This window comes from Ostrea edulis, chromosome 9 (genome assembly GCF_947568905.1).
Source record: "Ostrea edulis chromosome 9, xbOstEdul1.1, whole genome shotgun sequence".
In the NCBI taxonomy this organism is placed as follows: Eukaryota; Metazoa; Mollusca; class Bivalvia; order Ostreida; family Ostreidae; genus Ostrea; species Ostrea edulis.
Window position 1 is genome coordinate 31,353,345 of NC_079172.1, and position 20,034 is coordinate 31,373,378.

The 20,034-nt window shown below is 36.4% G+C and overlaps 1 protein-coding gene across 2 annotated transcripts in view; it reads right to left on the minus strand.

The window, feature by feature from the left end:
• LOC125657850 (TSC22 domain family protein 1-like) overlaps positions 1 to 20,034 on the minus strand; it is a 49,109-nt gene extending 29,075 nt beyond the window's left edge. Inside the window, exon 1 of one of the 2 annotated variants that reach the window (XM_048888688.2) lies at positions 18,229 to 20,034. In XM_048888688.2, the coding sequence (XP_048744645.2) occupies positions 18,229 to 19,793 (1,565 nt within the window). In that variant the 5' untranslated portion in view covers positions 19,794 to 20,034. The remainder of the gene's footprint in view (positions 1 to 18,228) is intronic. The other variant, XM_048888687.2, reaches the window with a different exon arrangement.

A 20,034-nucleotide genomic window follows, 5' to 3' on the forward strand; every position in this document is an offset into this window, starting at 1 on the left:
TTAATGGTGTTTTATTGCTTTATTCCTCTTCTTACACTTGTAAAGTGCCTTAGAGTAATTTGTTTTACATAAGGCACTATATCAATTTTATTATCATTAAAACATTCAATGGACTGCATACTGTCATAATTTTAACATCAATGTCTTTATTTACAAAATCCGTAGGAGGTTCTATTATTCTTATCAAAAACAAGCTTTATTTCTTCAATTTTAGAGAGAACATGCCATACTATCTGTCAAACTGTTGGAGGGTTACAGTCGGACTTGTAGATATGAATACAAACTCGACCATCATCTATGAATTAATACATGCATGAATTAAAATGGCCGGATCTTAAGGACTTGCCTGATGTCCAAACACTCAAGTAAAAATTCGGTCAGGCTAGTAAAATGTAGATCAGCACTCAAAGCCTGATCAGACCAGTATTTTTGCATGTCATGTTAAAAAAAAAGAGAGAGACCCCTCCCCAGGGGTGGGTGGAGGTAGGTATAGAGAGCAAATTACAAAACTTTTACACATATTCCAGTAATGTTTTGTCACATGAATTGAGTACGTCTCCAGGTTCACGAATGACAGCTGGCAGTTGTATTTTTGTCCACAGTGTGAAATGACAATAAAGTCTTGTTGGATTTGTAATTTCTGATTTCTATCACATCTTTGTATAGATATATTATACACCATTGACAAGGTAGAACCAGACAAATTAACTTTTTATCAAAGTAGTATTTAAATTTTCATAAATAAATTTCTGTGCACTTCTAAAAAGATTCACATTAAACTCAAATTCAGCAATAGCTGCATTACACGACAATAATTCTTGGTATGTGCACCAGCAAGTCCCGTCTTTCTAGAAGTGATGAGATCAAGAATTCTAAAAACTACAGTTTTCATTCTTAATCTGTGAATCAATCCATAAATATGTCTGTCACTTATATTGAAGCCAATTCTATTGAACATTTTATCTGTTATAGTGAACTCCCTTCCATTGAACAATCTGTAATAGTGAACTCACTTATATTGAACAATCTGTTATAGTGAACTCACTTATATTGAACAATCTGTTATAGTGAACTCACTTATATTGAACAATCTGTTATAGTGAACTCACTTATATTGAACAATCCGTTATAGTGAACTCACTTATATTGAACAATCCGTTATAGTGAACTCACTTATATTGAACAATCTGTTATAGTGAACTCACTTATATTGAACAATCCGTTATAGTGAACTCACTTATATTGAACAATCTGTTATAGTGAACTCACTTATATTGAACAATCTGTTATAGTGAACTCACTTATATTGAACAATCTGTTATAGTGAACTCACTTATATTAAACAATCCGTTATAGTGAACTCACTTAAATATTGAACAATCTGTTATAGTGAACTCACTTATATTGAACAATCTGTTATAGTGAATTCACTTATATTGAACAATCTGTTATAGTGAACTCACTTATATTGAACAATCTGTTATAGTGAACTCACTTATATTAAACAATCTGTTATAGTGAACTCACTTATATTGAACAATCTGTTATAGTGAATTCACTTATATTGAACAATCTGTTATAGTGAACTCACTTAAATATTGAACAATCTGTTATAGTGAACTCACTTATATTGAACAATCTGTTATAGTGAACTCACTTATATTGAACAATCTGTTATAGTGAACTCACTTAGACTGAACAATCTGTTACAGTGAATTCACTTATATTGAACAATCTGTTATAGTGAATTCACTTATATTGAGTCCGTGGGGAGCCAGGTTAGAGTAGATCCTCATTACCCATTGCTTGTTGCAAGAGGTGACTATAAATGGGGTGGTCCTTCGGATGAGACCGCAAAAACCGAGACCCCATGTCACAGCAGGTGTGGCACGATAAAGATCCCTCCTAGCTCTAATCCTGTGGGGACCCGAGTTAGAATAGGTTCTCTGTACCCCTTGCTTGTCGTAAAAGGCGACTAAATGGGGTGGTCCTTTGGATGAGACCGCAAAAACAAAGGTCCTGTGTCACAGCAGGTGTGGCACGATAAAGATCCCGCCTGCTCAATGGCCATAAGCGCCGAGCATAAGCCCAAATTTTGCAGCCCTTCACCAGCAATGGTGACACCTCCATATGAGTGAAAAATTCTCAAGTGGAACGTTAAACAATTTACTATCAATCATTCAGAATAAGGAGGATTTTTAGAATGTTATGGACAATTTCCCCCAGATTTTAAGAAATTCTGTTGGCTAAAATGGTTACCAGTTTTTCAAGTAAACATTCCAGCACAAGGATTTATAACATCAGAAGAAAGTAGAAAATAGTGAATCACTTCCTTGCTACAGAATTTTAAAACAAAGGGTCACATGCACTTCAGAACCTGACATTAAGCATACTGTGCCGGACACACTGCTGAACATGTTCACAAACATGTCAACAACACCAAGTATCTGACACAGGGGTTAATACCATTGTTTTTGTATTATCTAATGCAGGTTTGGTGATAATTCAGACATATTTCAACATGTGTCAATATGATGTGTGAAGGATCTGAGAAAAACAATAATCATATAAAAATCTATGGTTGAAGTACCCACCACCATGTTTGATTAACTGTTTTATCAACACATCTGCTTTATCAACACATAATACACCAAGTAAATGCATATATATATAGGTAATTTGATCCAGAGTTCGGCCAATGACTTGAGTAATTGTCCGTATAATGGACATTTTCAAGAGTCAGCAGCTGAAGGGTGGCAACCTATTGTTTTATACAACAGAGTGAAGAAGTGATTAATCTCAGAAATCCTATAAAGAATGCAAAATTGACAATATATAATACATCCTCAGAATTTAATACCTTCACCATCATTGCCTTCTGTTGAGCCACAACACACATGATGATCAGTACATGTTGCCCACAATTTAAGCTAGGTTTCCTTGTTCACCCCCCCCCCCCCCCCTCCAGCCCTACTGGTTATTTTCTAACCCCCAGACCCCATTGCTGGTTACTTTTCTGACCCCCCGAGCTCTATTGGTTACTTTTCTGATGACCCCCCTCCTCCCCCAGAGCCCTACTGGTTACTTTTCTGACCCCCCCCCCCCCCCCCCCCAGCCCTACTGGTCTCTTTTCTGACCCATCAGCTCAACTGGTTAATTTTCTAATGACCCCCCCCCCACCCCCACCCCCCCCCCCCCCCCCCCAGCCCTACTGCAGGTTACATTTCAATACAGATTTAACTATCATCATGAGCTACTGTGGATTTCCGAATTTATTTCAACCCTGTCCCACAAAAAAAAAACTAGGTTATCAGGATATTACTACGAACACCATACTTAGGATACACTCGAGGAATATTTCCTCCTCATTGTGTACTCTGGCTAGTTAACATGCTGACTTGTACGTCTTGAGCATGTAAGCATATATGCATATATAAATTTTCTCCACTGTTTTGGACTTAATTGATAAATCATGGGAATAATTTACATTAAATACAGTCAATCATATTCATTTTACTTACAAAAACATGAATTTAGTTTTCATTTTCATAATTTAAAAAAAAAATTGTCATCAAATATGGCTATACACTTTATCTTTAATGAAAATTATTTCATTTACATTTCACATTCATCAACTGTACCCAATGTATCAATGAAACAATACATTGATCCCACTATACACTGATGTTGATCTGCACTGCCATTCTGTAATGGCATTATGCGTATACAAAAACTAGCACAAGGAACATTAAATATATATGTATGGTACAGTTTACCCTGTTTGGGGTTTTCAATATTGACTGAATGGCTGTTTAATGGAACTTTTAAGCAGGCCCAGGTGACATCTGCATTGCAACATTCCATCATGAACATACTTATAATCCATGTGTATGCACTATGACGTGACTACATTACATACAGGACTGTACACATCACACAATGAAAAGTTACATGTTGATGGTGCAATGAGCACTCAAACTCAGAAAATTGGATGTAACTTTCATTTTTAAATCGACAAGCATAGCTGCAGTCACCTGATGGATTTCTAATTAATCTTCCTGTCTTTAGATAATCCTGAGCTGACTTTGAAAACCAGTGTACCAGTCTGCTATCTCCCGATGAGATTATCAGACAGGGGACCAGTTTAGCCTGACGTCTTACAGAGCTAAATCTGCTATCACCTGCTGAGACATCAGATATGAAACCAGTTTAGCCTAAAATCGGTACAGAGTTAATTTGCTATCCCCCGATGAGATATAAGACATGGAACCAGTTTAGTCTGACATCTTACAGAGTAAAATCTGCTATCTCCTGCTGAGATATCAGACATGGAACCAGTTTAGCCTGCATGACATTCTACAATCTCCCGATGAGATACCAGACAGGGGACCAGTTTAAAAGTAGGTCAAATTCTAAAGGTCAAGGTCACAAGGTCATAAACTTTCCGACTAAAAGAAAGGTCTTAAATTGTCACAAGGAACACACACATGAGAAACCTATCACTCATCATTCAAAAGTTATGAGCAAGGTTCAAGAAAACAATATGCCCCCCCCCCCCCCCTCCTCACAAGGGCAGAAAAAAATAATTGATTCAAAACAACTTCAGAATATTTGGATTTTGATTTAGTGTGGTCCTACTAATCTTCAAAAGAATTTGTTTTATTGTTTTAATTTCCTTTATATTCCCATACCAGACTATGGCCCCACCTACATGTACCTCTGGGGCCCCTGAAATGAATAAACTTAAATTTGCATTACCTTAAGATGCAATCATATAAATATGACTAATCCTGACCTTGCTGTTCTTAAAAAGAAGATTTTTGAAGAGTCTGAGGTTTCCCTATATATCTCCATATAAAACTTTGATCCCCTATTGTTGCATTAAATTCCCATCCTACCCACGGGGGTCATGATTTGAACGAACTTCAATCTACACAACCTGGGAATGTTCGCATATTAATATGAGTATTCATGGCCCTGCAGTAATATTTTCAAAAGATATTTCCTATATCTTCTCATGTAAACCTTTGATCCAATATTATGGCCTCACCCTACCCCATAGACCATGATTGAAACAAACTTGAAACTTACATGAAAGCTTCCCGATAGTGTAGATTCAACTTTTCTGGCCCAGTGGTTATTGAGAAGATTTTTAACTGAACCCACCCTGTTTTTGCATTTTCTTGATTATTTCCCCTTTGGAAAGAGCTTGGCTCTTCATTTGAACAAACTTGAATCCCCTTTACCTAAGGATCATTTCTACCAAGTTTGTTTGAAAATTGGCCCAGTGTTTCTTAAGTGGTTCTTGAGAAGATTTTTAAAACATGCCACAACATTTTTACTAATTCTTAATTACCTCCACTTCAAAAAGGGCGTGGCAAATCATTTGAACAAACTTGACTCCTCTTTTCCCATGCTGTCGGATGCTTTGTGGCAAATTTGGCTGAAAACAGTTCTGTGGCTCTTGAGAAGAAGTCAAAAATGATAAAAGTTAAACGTACGCACAGGTGGATGCTGGATAAAAAAGTGATCAGCTCTCAGCCCAATTATGACTGAGCTAAAAATTACCAAGATGTTGGGAGCCATTTAGGGGATCACATGATTTTTAACCTTACTCTTCCATATTGTGGTACATGTAATTACATATACCGGTACATGTAATTACATATACCGTACATAATAAAAACATTTTATTTGTACAAAAACAAAAGAAACCTAATAAAACTATGTTAGATAGCCACTTTTAGTGTAAAGAAATATATACACATGATTAAAGATAGTGCCCCTTTAAAACGAGAAACTGGGAAGTAATTAACATTTACCCAAGATCCAAAAATATTTCAAGTACCTAGGAAGTATATGTATCATTTCCTAAAAGACAACAACTAAATAAAGGTACGAATATCTCTGATATTGAGGAGTGGGGAGTGGGAAAATCCTAATATGTAATGTACATCCCAATTTTTCACTTCCCCAGAGATGGCACCAGCTGCAGGTGAAGTACCACACATTTTTAACTACATATGGCGCTTACCACCTTAGCAGCAAGGGTTCTTTATGTTAAGGCCTACCGTTACACACGTCCTCTGCATCTGAGGTCAGTTCTAAATGGCCTATGGCTTTCAGGTCTGGCACCAGGTGCTTGACAGAGGAACAGTCAATTATCTAATTGTAACAACGTAATAGGTTTGACATGGTTGCTGGAATCAAGAATCCAACTCGACACCTAGTGAGCTCCCTAACAAAAATATACCTAAATAGATAAATACTGAGCAGATGTCAAGTCTTTTGGGGACAAAAGAAGCATTGTTTTGGGTTGAAATGTGGATATTGGGTAGTTCTATTGCACCAGGCCTATACATAGGTACATGAAGATGCATTATAGTAATGGGGGAAAAACTAGAAATAGTTGCTTGTCCTACATATTCCCGATATTTTATAAAGTAGTCCTTAGTTTCATTAGCCGTAAAAAAGTGGATTTACATGTGGAATAACATTGCTTATTTTGAGACGTTGACAGAGGTATATATATGCGAGTGTATTAAGGAACGATAACTCTGGGTAGAAATTGGTAAAACATCTTAAAGATCAAGAATGTCATAATGCGGGTTTAAATCTTTAAAAAGCAGTATGCTCAGATTGCATGATTTATAGGGGTGAAATGATACAGTACCTTCTCGATTCAATTCGATTTTCAATACTTTAGTCTCGATTCGATGATTTTCAATTCGATACAATAGCATGTACCAAATTCTTATTAATGCTTAGATTTTCTTATGTTTCGTTGTATTTATTGCTCTCTGCAAATAAATTCTATATAATGTAAAACCGTTTAACATAGAGCAACACTCTTATCACTTGTCCTAAAGATGAAATGTCGCTATACCCAGGATTTATACATTGGGGGTGCATTTTTCAACTCGACTGCGTCCATTTTGATACAGCAAAGTTTACTCGTATGTTGATTGGGCAATTTTCAATTCCATTGGCTAATCAGAAACCGTGTTATCAAGAGCAATGTGTGCTATGATTTTAAAACCGTATCGAACCGAAAAAGACCCCAAATAAATCTAACATCGAATCGAGGCCATTACATCGCGATTCGGCCGCATCTGACACGATGCATCGTTTCACCCCTAATGATTTAGTACGATTTTTAAAAACACTTTTACAGGGGACCCCCTAGCTGCTTCGTGCCTTTGGTGCTCAGTTTGATCCTGGGGCTCTAAATTTTCCCCTTTATGGGAAAAGGTAGTAAATAATTCTTGGTAGAAAAATCTCTGACTATACAAATATTGTGTGCAGGAGGGGAGGGGTGATGAGATTTGGTCAACACCATGAAATCTGCAACATGCATAAAGACACGTAACGTGACCTAGACGAAAATGGAAGTCCTTCACTTCCTGCCAGTTGTCACGCAGAACTCAGGCATGGGGTACTGCACTGACTAACCTGGGTACACAATAAAACCTACCCGCGAAGCCAGCTGTTGACACTGTCAATACACATTTTGTCTTTCAGATAAACTGTGTTGACAAACTCTCATTTATTACATGATGTCCCAATTTTACACTTGACATTGATTACAATGGAATACTGCCATAAAGACCTATCTCCCATCTATGTTGGGTAACCTATACAGGGTTTTAAAAAAATTAAATACTGCTGTGATTCCTGGGTAGCTGTACAGGGCTAGAATGTTTTAACAGTGGTATCTGAAGGTCACAAATGCATGTTTTCATTAGTACCAGCATTAAACTATAATGATCTTTAACCCCATTAGATTGTAAAATTCTAAGAACTAAAATTAGTCCGGGTTCTAATGATACACTGTTTGGATATGATACGGTACAAAGTCTGAAGAGGGAGATGCAGACATCCCAGTACCAATTAAAATGTACTCACATGTGTGATATAAAATATACCATTGTAAATGCTTTCTAACCCTGCACAGCCACACAATGAAGATAAAATCAGGAGCGTTATCATTCTAAATTCAGCCTATATATACATTGTTCATCTGGAAAATAAATGTAACATGCAAGAGTTGGTGTTGATTTCGTCAATGAAGGGTAATAATTCAAATCTTATCTGTAATTTACGTCACACAGTGTCTGAGGCCAAAGAGGTATAATCACCCCTATTCGCATCATCTATTCTAAAATTCTATATTCGTAGGACTAAAGATGTGCATCAAAAATCACCAATATTTGGTAAACTTTCATCCACAATTTCATCAACCGTCCATGAATGGAAAGATTGATGTTTAATTTGTCTTAAAATCACGATAAAGAATGAGAGTTTAACAATACAAAGTTTTTAATTAAAAATATCATGATTCCACTACAAAAAAATTCCCCATTAAACTACAAGGCTTGTTTTATGGGAGTACCTCCCCCCCCCCCCCCCCCCCCCCCCCCCCTCCAAAATAAACCCCATGAGAAAACAGGTACTGATAGAGCTCTTCATGTTACAGAATAAGATGCCCACTTAAGCCCAGAGGGCTATTAAACCTATTATTTTCGTATTCTGCATATAAATCTAAGCTGAATTTTAATATTCAGCAGCAGTACAAAATGTGTTCTTATAAAAAGTGCACATACATACTACTGCTTTTGCCCAAGTTTCCTAGGTACCCTTATGTTCCAACAATACTACCCTCATCACTCATACAGAAGAAGTAACATTTGAAAAATATGCTACATGCACATGCAGCATCTTTTGATGCAACATCCCTACAAGTTTGACAGGATTTATAATGCTAAAATCTGGCATTTAACACATATTATCATCAACTTAGTCATTTTAAGGACTTATTACCAGAAAATATGCATGTATTTTACCATGGAAGATTTTAATGTTTTTGAATTCATGATAACTTTTAATTTCACCCAGCTTGGAGCCTTCAGTCATTCACTGGACATAAACTTCTATATGTTGGTAGTACACAAAGAGTTTCTATTGTGTGTGTCTAGAAAAAGAAAACAATGTAGGTCACATACGCATTCACTGGGTGAGTGATAGTAGGCATGACAGCAGACCCATCACCCATTGTCCGGTAATGGGGGGGGGGCTTACAATTACATCCTTTGATTTGAACGTATTTTATAGTCTATATAACAATATACTGAAGGATCAGAAACAAGTTCATACAACTTACGAGTTCTTCCCTTTACATCCTTTCACAAGTTCAGCTAGGGAGTTACAGGAGACAGTCACCTTGAAGTACCACCCAGTGCTCACCCACTCACCCACCCATATATCAAATTACACGACTTCTTCAGTCTTATACATCTAAAATCTAATGTTAACTTTGGAAGCTAGCAAAGTGAAAGTAAAACTAACGATGAAGCTGTCAATGCAAAGACACAATAACTTTACTGTTTGCTGAAAGAGAACCTTGTCAGTTTGCAGTTCTCAGAATTGACATGTTATCAATCCACTCTGAATGACAATGTGGCAACAAACATACAAATTACAGAATATTCTGTGGTAAAACAAAATCAATTTTTAAGTCTCAAATTCAGAATGATGTGCATGCAAGTATTGAATAACACAGACTCTTAATATGCCGGTACATATGTGCACATTATATACCATTTGTTGAACAAAAAGTCCAATCAAGACTGGCCCCCTTCTTTTCAGAGTGGTGTATTTAGCCTAACCTTTTCAGGTTTCTAGATCGGACAATGAATTATAAAACCCAGTGCTCTACTACAGACATGACACAATTTTTTCTTTATTTAAAATACACTGGTGATGATAATCGGGTTCCAGTTGGATGAAAAACCAGGTCTACGGCTTTTAACATTGGACTACCTTTCTCAAAATGACATTTCCCAGTAAAAAAAAAAAATCAATGTTACTATATATCTATATTTAAGTATGTATCTGTATGTTGAATATCATTAACACATGACCACCACAACATTCATTAAACATGTTCAATATAATCAATACTGCTCACCTCAAATGACCTTGCACTAAAGGTTCTCGCAGGCAAACAGAGAACTTAACGATAGCTTTCATATATATAATTATGTACACATAGGTAACAATTCTTACAGGTTTCAATACAGGGATTAGACAATTCAATTTCTTATCAATGAACTCCCAAAGTTTGCAGGGTACAAATGAATTCAAAATCACAAAATGATATTTCCAATAAGATTGGAATTCTGCAATAATTTGATGAAACATCTGACGTATTGAACAAGTTGTATAGTAAATGCATCTTCAGGGCTGTGACAGAATTCCTCAGAAATCAGAGGAAAACTGGTCATAAAGGGAGGAAAACACCCCACCCTACCTAGAAAAATATCATTTTCTGTCACTTTAGATCAAACCCAGAGTGTTTCATTTTTTTTCTAAAATTGAGCCAATCAAAGGATTTCCTCTGAAAAGAGGAAAAATCATACCCCTGATCTTAGTACTGTATTAACTGTTTAAAATGTCAGATTGACAATCTACCCCTTTAACAGAGCAGTATCATCATACCATAAAAGTAAAAAAAAAAAAAAAAATTCTATTCTTTATTTTTCTTCAACATTTACTCTAGATTGTCTGAAATAAAGGATTTCTGAAATTTATTCCTTTAAAAAAGTCAATTAAATAAAATCAACCTGCAAATTTTGCAAGTTTTCTTATTTTCAACTAAAAAATTCATTGGAAAATTTGCAAGTACTTAAAATGTGAGAATATATGGTAAGTTTCCAGCCTTGCGGTGAAAAAAAAATGTCATGCTTTACATTCCACAAACTTAACCAAGATATTAAAATCCATACAGTTCAGTATGAAATCCAAATGAGAGTAATCCTCACCAAAAAATAGTTCCAATGAAACTATTGTACAATATCCACATTTCTAATGTGTTTGCCTTTGATATCATGACAAATTGTAATGATAGTCATTTCCTTATGAATGCACTGCAGTTTGAACAATACATGTATAATTCTTGAAAAAATTTGTATAGTATGTCTATTTTAAAAGCAGGGAATTCTGACAGAAATGAAAGTAGAATGTATATATAAAATAAATCTCAGTTTTGAGAATACCTGAGGGACTGCATTGCTTCACACTGACACACATTTCATGAAGTGCTAACATGAAGCAACACAGCTCATATACCCTCTTGTATTTTCAGAAATGAAATCTAATTTTTAAATGAATTATCACTCTGTATACACAACAGGATGACTTGTTTACAAAACTGAAGAATTTAAAAGAAAATGTGTTCCATGATAGTTTGTGTCCCCTGATGAAAGGTGAAGATAACGAACAGTGATCAATCTCACATAATTTCTACAAGCGATACAAAATAGATAGTTGGGCAAAGACGGACCCCTGGACACACCAGAGTGTGTGTGTGTGTGTGTGTGTGTGTGTGTGTGTGTGTGTGTGTGTGTGTGTGTGTGTATATATATATATATATATATATATATATATATATATATATATATATATATACATGAAATTAGAAATTTTTTAAAATTAATCATCAGAATCATTCTAAAGACCAAAAATCAATTACACATGTTAAAGAGCCAGTAAAGATAAAACGATCATATCTAAGTTAAGCTGCAGTAAACTGTGAAATTATGGAAAGGTGCAAGAGAAAAATTTCAAAATAAGCCTCCCATGAAAAGAAGCGTCTCTGTATTGCAACAAAAATAATATCTACATATTTTTTTTAAAAATCGCAAAATATATTTAAGCAAAAATTTACAGTTGCTCACCAAATTTTGAACAAATTGACATGAAAATTTAGTAATCATAATATCAATAGCTTAACAAACAATAAGATGTAGCTGACAGAAAACCCCAGCTTCTTTTCTATGTGTTGTCCATTCTCATTGGTTCTTGGCAACATACCTTGTAAAACCAAACTTTACTAATGCACAAAATATTTGACGTTGATTAGAATGAAGTAACATCATTGAGGCCTTGATTAAAAAATAGTTGGTTTGGTGTTGCCAACCCACACCTGAAACCCCTGGATCAGTATAGAACTTTTTTTTTTGGTGGAGATGGGAGGAATAACACACACACACACAAAAAGTTGTTTTCTTTGCATTATTTTTGGTTGTGAATTTTATTCTGAAAACAGAAAAGTTCGAACATTACAACAGACAAAGGACTCTTTCACTGTTATCAATGTCATATAAATCTTTTAAAATGCAAAAAGTTTCGGTGGAAAAAATTCTAGAAGAAACTGTAAAATAATACATTTATAACAAGGAATTTGACATTTTTAACAGGTATCTAAATGTGATATTTAACACCTTTGGTTTCATTTATAAATCTATTTAACACAACTGAAAAAATCTGTCCTATTTTGTGAAATTTAAATGTGGACCGGCAACGTCAAACCAACAATTATTTACATGTAATAGTGGCCTTACCTTAAATAGATTTTCTTGTGTGTGCCACATTACTTTGAATGCATCTTGCATGTTGAAGTTGGCCCAGACTTGCACGCGGTTCCTAACTTTTGAAGGATGTTACGTAATTTTCAAAATTACATACTTTAAGTGAATTATCAAAAATGCATGCAATTTCAATACTTTACAGTGGATCTGGAAGGAATTTCAGCACCAAAATTTATTGACTTTTTATTTCATTTGTGGCCTGTTTGGTCTAACAAGTCTGGAAGAACATTGTATTAAGTAAGGTCTACATCAAATTGGTATATTCTGTTTGACACGATGCTTCTCTCATCGAGCAACACATTGGAGCAGAGAGTTATATAAAATTATTCAGCATGTCTGCCATGTTGTTTATCACAATGATGATTCAAATTTATGTTGCATAGTACTCAAATGAAAAAGTTCGAGAATTCTGGATTGATACATCAAAGAAAAATAATTATTGGGATAAAAGATCATTAAAATTTCCTTGTACCATGCTAATTTTAATGGGATGGTCGCCAATACCAAACAAATAAAATTTTCTTTCCCAGGCCTGATTGATCAGAGTAGCTGACACCATTTTGAAGAGTGTGCAAAGTAAGATGGTTGTAGATAGACAATAACTACTAAATGGATATTAACTTACTTCAGTGTCTCTAACTGTAGACTTAACTACATGTCACAAGTAAAGCCCGTAAAGCCCATCTCACTGACTCACTGAGCCCCCCCCCCCCCCCTCCCCCCTCCCCCTTTATGAAGTTGAAAGTCACAATGCATATAGTGGGTGAATTTGCTCAGAAGCATAATTAGGCCATCATTAGAAATATTTTTGATTGATGTACTCCGACCCACATTTTCCAAGGTGGGTCAATAGGTAGGTTGTTTTTTTTTAACGTCATGAAAATTTCTAATATTTTCTTTTAAAATAGGCAGAATTTTCTATTTTTTAAGGGAACCAAAAAAAATGAAACTTTAAATTGCTGAAAAAAATGATCTGGTAGGAGCAAATTTGACGGGTCAGTTGGAGTACATCAAACAAATCAATTTTTATTTTTGGCCTTATGTGTACACCACGAAGTGAATATATGTATATTCCCTGTACACGGGGAGAGAACCAGAGTTATAATGAAAGGCTCCATTGTTGGTAAATGATTAGGAAAAGGTCCCAAGATTGTAAAATAGACATGTATAACAACATAATAACTGTAATTTTCCAAATGGTGGTGTTTAATGATAATGACCATGAGTAAGACTCCTATGTCTGACAGACCTTGTACACTGAACCATTGTCCAATTACGATTAGTGTGTGATACGCCTCCCACCATTCATAAAAAACAACAGACTCAAGTTATGTCATCCAAATCTCAATGAACACTGTTTCTCCTCACAACTTGACAACTATTTTCAACTGGTTCAGTGTTCCTGTATGATGCCAACAAAATGCTAATTTCCAGTCTATATATATCATCAGAATCCATGGGTTTTCTCTCCCTTAAACTGCATTGAATGCAGTTTAACGGAGAGAAAACCCATGGATTCCGACAATGGTCTATATACAAAACACTATAGTTTGTTATGTATAACAATATAGGCCACTTCATAATGTTCTACTTCAGTTCATAAACTCGAAAGTTGATGTAAACACTTCCTCTCCTACAACAAACTCCATAACAATGCCCAAAATTCTGAACATGCACACCAACATTACCCTTATTCTACTGTCTGACCATCCTGTCCGTCCGTCAACATCATCACATGGAAATTCATGAATTTATACAAAATTTAAATCAAACTCACCATGTTCACCACAGACATCATAGAAAGCAGTAATGAATGCAGTCAGTACACATGTACACTTCTACCCACCAACCCCCCCCCCCTTTCCCATGTGTAGGGTTACATGTAGCTAATAACATGTAAACAATGAGGGAAATCCCATGCACAGGTTTACATCTAGCTAATAACATGAAAACATGAACCTGAAGCATAAAGGGAACCCCATATATAGATTTTTTTTTGATGCAGCTGTAATTAGCATGTAAACATGACCCTGTAGCATAAGGGTTGATTGATATTGTTTAACGTCCCTCTCTAGAATCTTTCACTCATATGGGGACGTCACCATTTCCGGTGAAGGGCTGCAAAATTTAGGCCAATGCTCAGCGCTTATGGCAATTGAGTAGGGAGGGATCTTTATCGTGCCACACCTGCTGCGACACGGGACCTCGGTTTTTGCAGTCTCACCCGAAGGACCACCCTATTTAGTCGCCTCTTACAACAAGCAAGGGTACTGAGGACCTATTCTAACCCAGGTCCCCACGGGATAGTAGCATAAGGGAAGGGAATCCCATGCATAGATTATAGCATGTAAACACAAGTAGCATTAGGGAATGGTGTTCTGCACTTCTTACTTAGTAAAGCCTCCGACACAAGAGAAGATCCTAGATACATGACAATCTATTCTGTAACTTCATCTACTAAACACCAGTTGTAATTGTAAACAAATCCTCTCATTCAGGACAACGTATACATTGTAATTCATAAAATAATTTGGTAAACAATGGTGAATTAGTTCAGGTATTCACTGAAATTAGCCCAAAATAGATTATCTAGAATCAATTGCTTACTTATCAAAGTTAGCTTGTTTATCATTTGTTTATAATTCTTAAAAGATTTTTCATGTTTTAAAGTAAGGCCTAAAAATAAATATCATTATTTCATGTCATTTTAGAAGATGTGCATGTCATTGTGTGTTAGTAATAATTTACCGTTTATTAGGCCAAAAATAAATATATGTGTGTTTACGGTCACCTGACCGACCCATATTTTCACCCAACCCTTAAATTTTCTATCAAAAAATGTATAATTTCCCAGAAATTTGGTTTTCATCTGGAACCAAACCCACTATTACTCGACTTCTATAAAAATGGCAACTTCTGCCATTGGTGGTTCAGTGAAAACGGCAAGCGTTTTATCTTTGACCTTCAAAGAATGTGCCCACTTGAAAGAGTCGATATGCGTTATTTTGCACCATTCCAAAATTCCTCGCCATTTATAGATATTTTCAACCAATATCATGATTCTAATCTACAGAACTCATGGGGATCCAGACTAGAATAGGTCCTCAGTACCCCTTGTATGTCATAAGAGGCGACTAAATGGGACAGTCCTTTGGATGAGATCGCAAAAACCGAGGTCCCGTGTTGCAGCAGGTGTGGCACGATAAATATTCCTCCCTGCCCAAAGGCCATATTTAAAGGACACATCTCATGTTTTCAAAGTATATAACATTACATGCATTTCGTCTTCTTTACGCTTATAGTAATTAATTCTAATAGTTCGTTCGCCGAAATTTTGCGATGATAAAAGGGGGGGGGGGGGGGGGGTGAGAGAGGGGTTTTGCCTCTTCTACTGGAAGAGGCATTCAAAATATTCAGAATTCAATTCTTACAATGAGGACAATGCTAGGATGAAGAAAAAAATTTAATACTGGAATATAACTATTCCGCTCAGATACTGTTTGCCAACATCTACCATAACTCTTATCATATTTAGGACTATCAGGCTTGTGTTAGTGTCAAATCCTGATCATTTGATCTCACAATGAATTAACAGTGGTGGTGTTGTGTTCTACAATAATAGATTAACAGACAATCTCTTATTATAGTATTAACCATAAAGTATTGCTTTTGTGAATCGGATCATCCTACTAATGAAACATGTTCTAGTTTACAAAGAAAAAAGAACATTTGTCATGTTTATAGAATTGCTGAATGTGTACATGTATTGTGCCCGAATTACATTTTGGTGTAGTTGTGTGAAATTATAAAATAGAAAGATGTGGGTTCTTGAATGGTTTAAGTCCTGAATGGTTTAACTTAGTCCTGTAATTTTCCATAACTTCAAAAGAATTACTTATTAGTAAGTCATCAGTAAGATTGTGTCATACTGATGATGACTTTTTATAATTATGACATCAGAATCTGCATCAAATTGTTTCCATTAATTTTATAATTCATGATATACATATATATTGCCAACTTTTTTAGGCTTTTGATTAATTTTTCATAAATTCACTCCAGTCGCAGATCAAATTTTCTAATTACATGCACGTACATGTTAAAATGATAATCAATAAATTCAAAAGTTTTAATAGGGCATATGATTATTAGTTACAAAGTTCAGATGCCATTTACTCTGATAAATGAACTCGAAGGATGAAATATTTGGTATATATGGATAGAATGAAGTATTCAATTACTCAACATGATCCAGGGTTCGAAATTAACTTTTTCAGGAACTAGTCCGTGCGGACTAGTCACTATTGATGTTCACTAGTCCGCAAAGCATTTGACTAGTCCATCCAGTATATGATATTAAATGATCTTCATTTTATTCAATAGTATTTAATGAAACCAAGCACATCACAGTTGCAGGCAATTCAGTTTCTGACACCTACAGAAGAAAAAGAACACCATACTTTATTTGGCATTCAAGATCTTCAGAAGCATACAGTAACCTCCGAGTTAATCCTTTTATAAACGTCCATAATTACATAAGTGCGTTCAAGATCGACGTTCCCATTGTTTTCGTGCTCAGTTCTTAGAGTCACAGGAGTTTGAAATTTTATCAATTAAGTCAATAAAATTCACTCGATTGATAAAGACATGAGTTATATAGTGTTACGAACTCCTGTGTTAGAGTCGCGGATGACGAGAACATGTGCGCACAAACAAGCATGTTCTTAGACCACACTACTTGCAGTTCTTGCACCTCGAACCCGTTCTCAAGATGCGTACTTGGCATTCGTAATCGACAGGAATTTGTGCTCGTTCAAAGAACGGTGGTCTAGAACGCACACCACGTGTTTGGATGAGCATGATGTCATAGTCACGCAAACACTCAACCATGCAGGTAATCAACCATAAGATCAAACATCTAAGAGACTCAGACAAATCTTGCTAAACTCTCAACCAATTGAAGATTGATTTCCAGATTTTCACTAGTCCATACGGACTAGTGCTATAGAGAATTTACTAGTCCGACACGTTTTTTACTAGTCTCGCAGTCAATGCGAAAGACATCGGACCGTCGGACCTGACCGATGTGCAGTGCCTCAGGTCCGATATGTCATTTTTTACATCGGACCGGAATGTCCGATGTCTCAGTGTCCGGTTTTAAGCTTTATTATTTTGACGTGGAGTCATTTAAATGCTTGTTATAAGTAAAAAAATCACACAAATCCAAATACGTAAATGAATGCGATTAAACCGCATGGACCGTCTAAAGTATTATGCGGGAGGGATCCCTGGTATAGTATTACTAGTATAATAAATAAGATTTCCTTGGTTTTGCATTTTCACCTGTTTCACTTTTTTACATTAGGTTTTTCGGTCTGACAAAATTTGGTTCGGTCCGGTGTGTTCATTGATTACACAGGACCGAATGTCCTGTATGGTCCAAAAAACTTTCGCATAGACTGGTCTCGGACTTACAGACACGAGGTAATTTCGAACCCTGTGTCATCTGACATTTCAATAAATTGTAAATTAACAGGGCCGATTTAAGCCATTTCTACCTGTGGTCAAAATGTTATTCTTAAATTCTTCATTCTGAAATAAAATCGCTGTCATGCATGACCATAAACCAACTTTTATCCATATACGAACCTCATAATGTCTATTGTACTTGTTTAAGATAATCTTGATCATGAAAATTAGTTGCCTCTAACCAATTCATCATTAATTTGATGCAAATAAATGTTGGTCTATAGCATATTTCTAAAATGGTCATGTCCTTTTAATTTCCTAACATGCCTACCTCTCTGTGTCTTCTTTAGTTGGACTTGCTATGCTCCCCACAGCTTCAGCCACAGCGGACTCGGTCAGGATCGGAGTTAGGGAGGTGTTTCCCGACTCCCCTGGCTCCATCAAACTCTTGGAGTCTTGAGGAAGCTTGTCTGATATGTTTTTATTAATGACTTGTTCAGTATTGGTTTGACTAGCTAACAGATTAAGTGCTAAGTTACTGGGTATGTTTGAAGTTTCTGTTTTATCATGATAATCCACCGGAGAGCGAATGCTACCAGGTTGAGGAACACTGTAGCCATCATTAGTCAAATTCAAGGGGGTTTTTGTTTGTAAGTTTGTTGGTGGTTGCCTTCCTTTCTCAATTGTCAAAGAGTGTGACTGAGTATATTCCAAGTCATTATTACTTGCAGAAACATTAATGCTCATAGGAAGAGAGCCACTCGGCAATGCACTTATCTCGGGTGCATTTGAAACATGCTGTTGTTGTGAGCCAAGACCAAGGGGTCCATTCGGTATGGCTTGAACTGACACAGATTGTTGCTGACTTTGACTCTGACTACCCACGACACCTGGACTTGGACTGACACTCGCAGTAGGGTGATTGGGAGGGAAGCTGGGGGCTCCAGATCCACTTACGGAATTTAAAGCATTTATGTAGGACTGAAGCGTTGCCTGGTCACCAATTGGTGGAGGAACACCATATAAAAGTTTAGAAATCTGATTCAAGTTTTGATTGGAGGGATTTGGATGCATTCCATATGAAGCAGCAATGTTCATCGATGATTGTGGCATCTGTGTCCCATCACTCCAAACTAACTGACCAGTCTGTGTCATGTGAACGTTCTGGTTCAAAACAAGTCCAGGTGCTTGATTTTTTACAACTTCATTTAACTGATCTGTCACTTGATTTAAAGTATTTCCAGCATGTAGAGGATTTTTAGAAGGATCATCTTGACCATAATCATAGTGTATTGAACTGCAGGCACTTGAATTACCTGAGTTTGTTTTCTCTCGGTCTTTGTTACCAACTTTTGTGTCACTGCCCTCCGGTACTGCTGGTGTATCCAGAGAGTCTCTGCATGTCCATCGGCCTCGGCGGAAAGGTTCCTTTGTTTCCACTTTGACAACTTTGAACCGTGTCACAGTTTGTTGGTCGCCTTTATCCTTCACCTCTTTACCCGGATCAGATTCAGTATCTGTTGTGGGAACCTCTGTTGCAGGGACCTCTGTTGCAAACGTGTTATCCTCAAGAGGACTTTGTTCCCCCACATCTTCATACTTTGAGCCATCAAGAATCTCAGAGCTAGCATCCTCTGTGTGGCTCTCCACCGTCTCATCCAAATCCTCTAGAGAGTCCCCATCCAGTTCCCCGATCGGAGCCTCGCTACTCCCACCACGATTCTTCGTGATACTTGTGATTTTAAATGTCTTCTTTTTGTGTACACCCTCGCATCCATGTTTATTGGCACCTACCATTACTTTATTATCACTCTCGTCCCGACTATTTTGTTCATTTACAGGAGAATTCGTATGATTATCCACTGTTACGGCCATTTTATCAGAGTTCGATGCCATTTTTGAGACTTCAAACCCGTGCGAAAAACACTTCTTTCTCTTTAAATAGAGGACCCCATGAGAGACACAGTTTTCGATATAATTTCCCCATTGCTCAAGTACTCAAATACTATAATTTCAGGCCACATATGGAATTCCTCGATTGTTACCACACAAAACAAGTTCTATCGTATGTCTACACCTCACCTTCTACAACGGCGGCGGACATGAGCAGCTACGAATGATGGGAAGTGACGTCAGG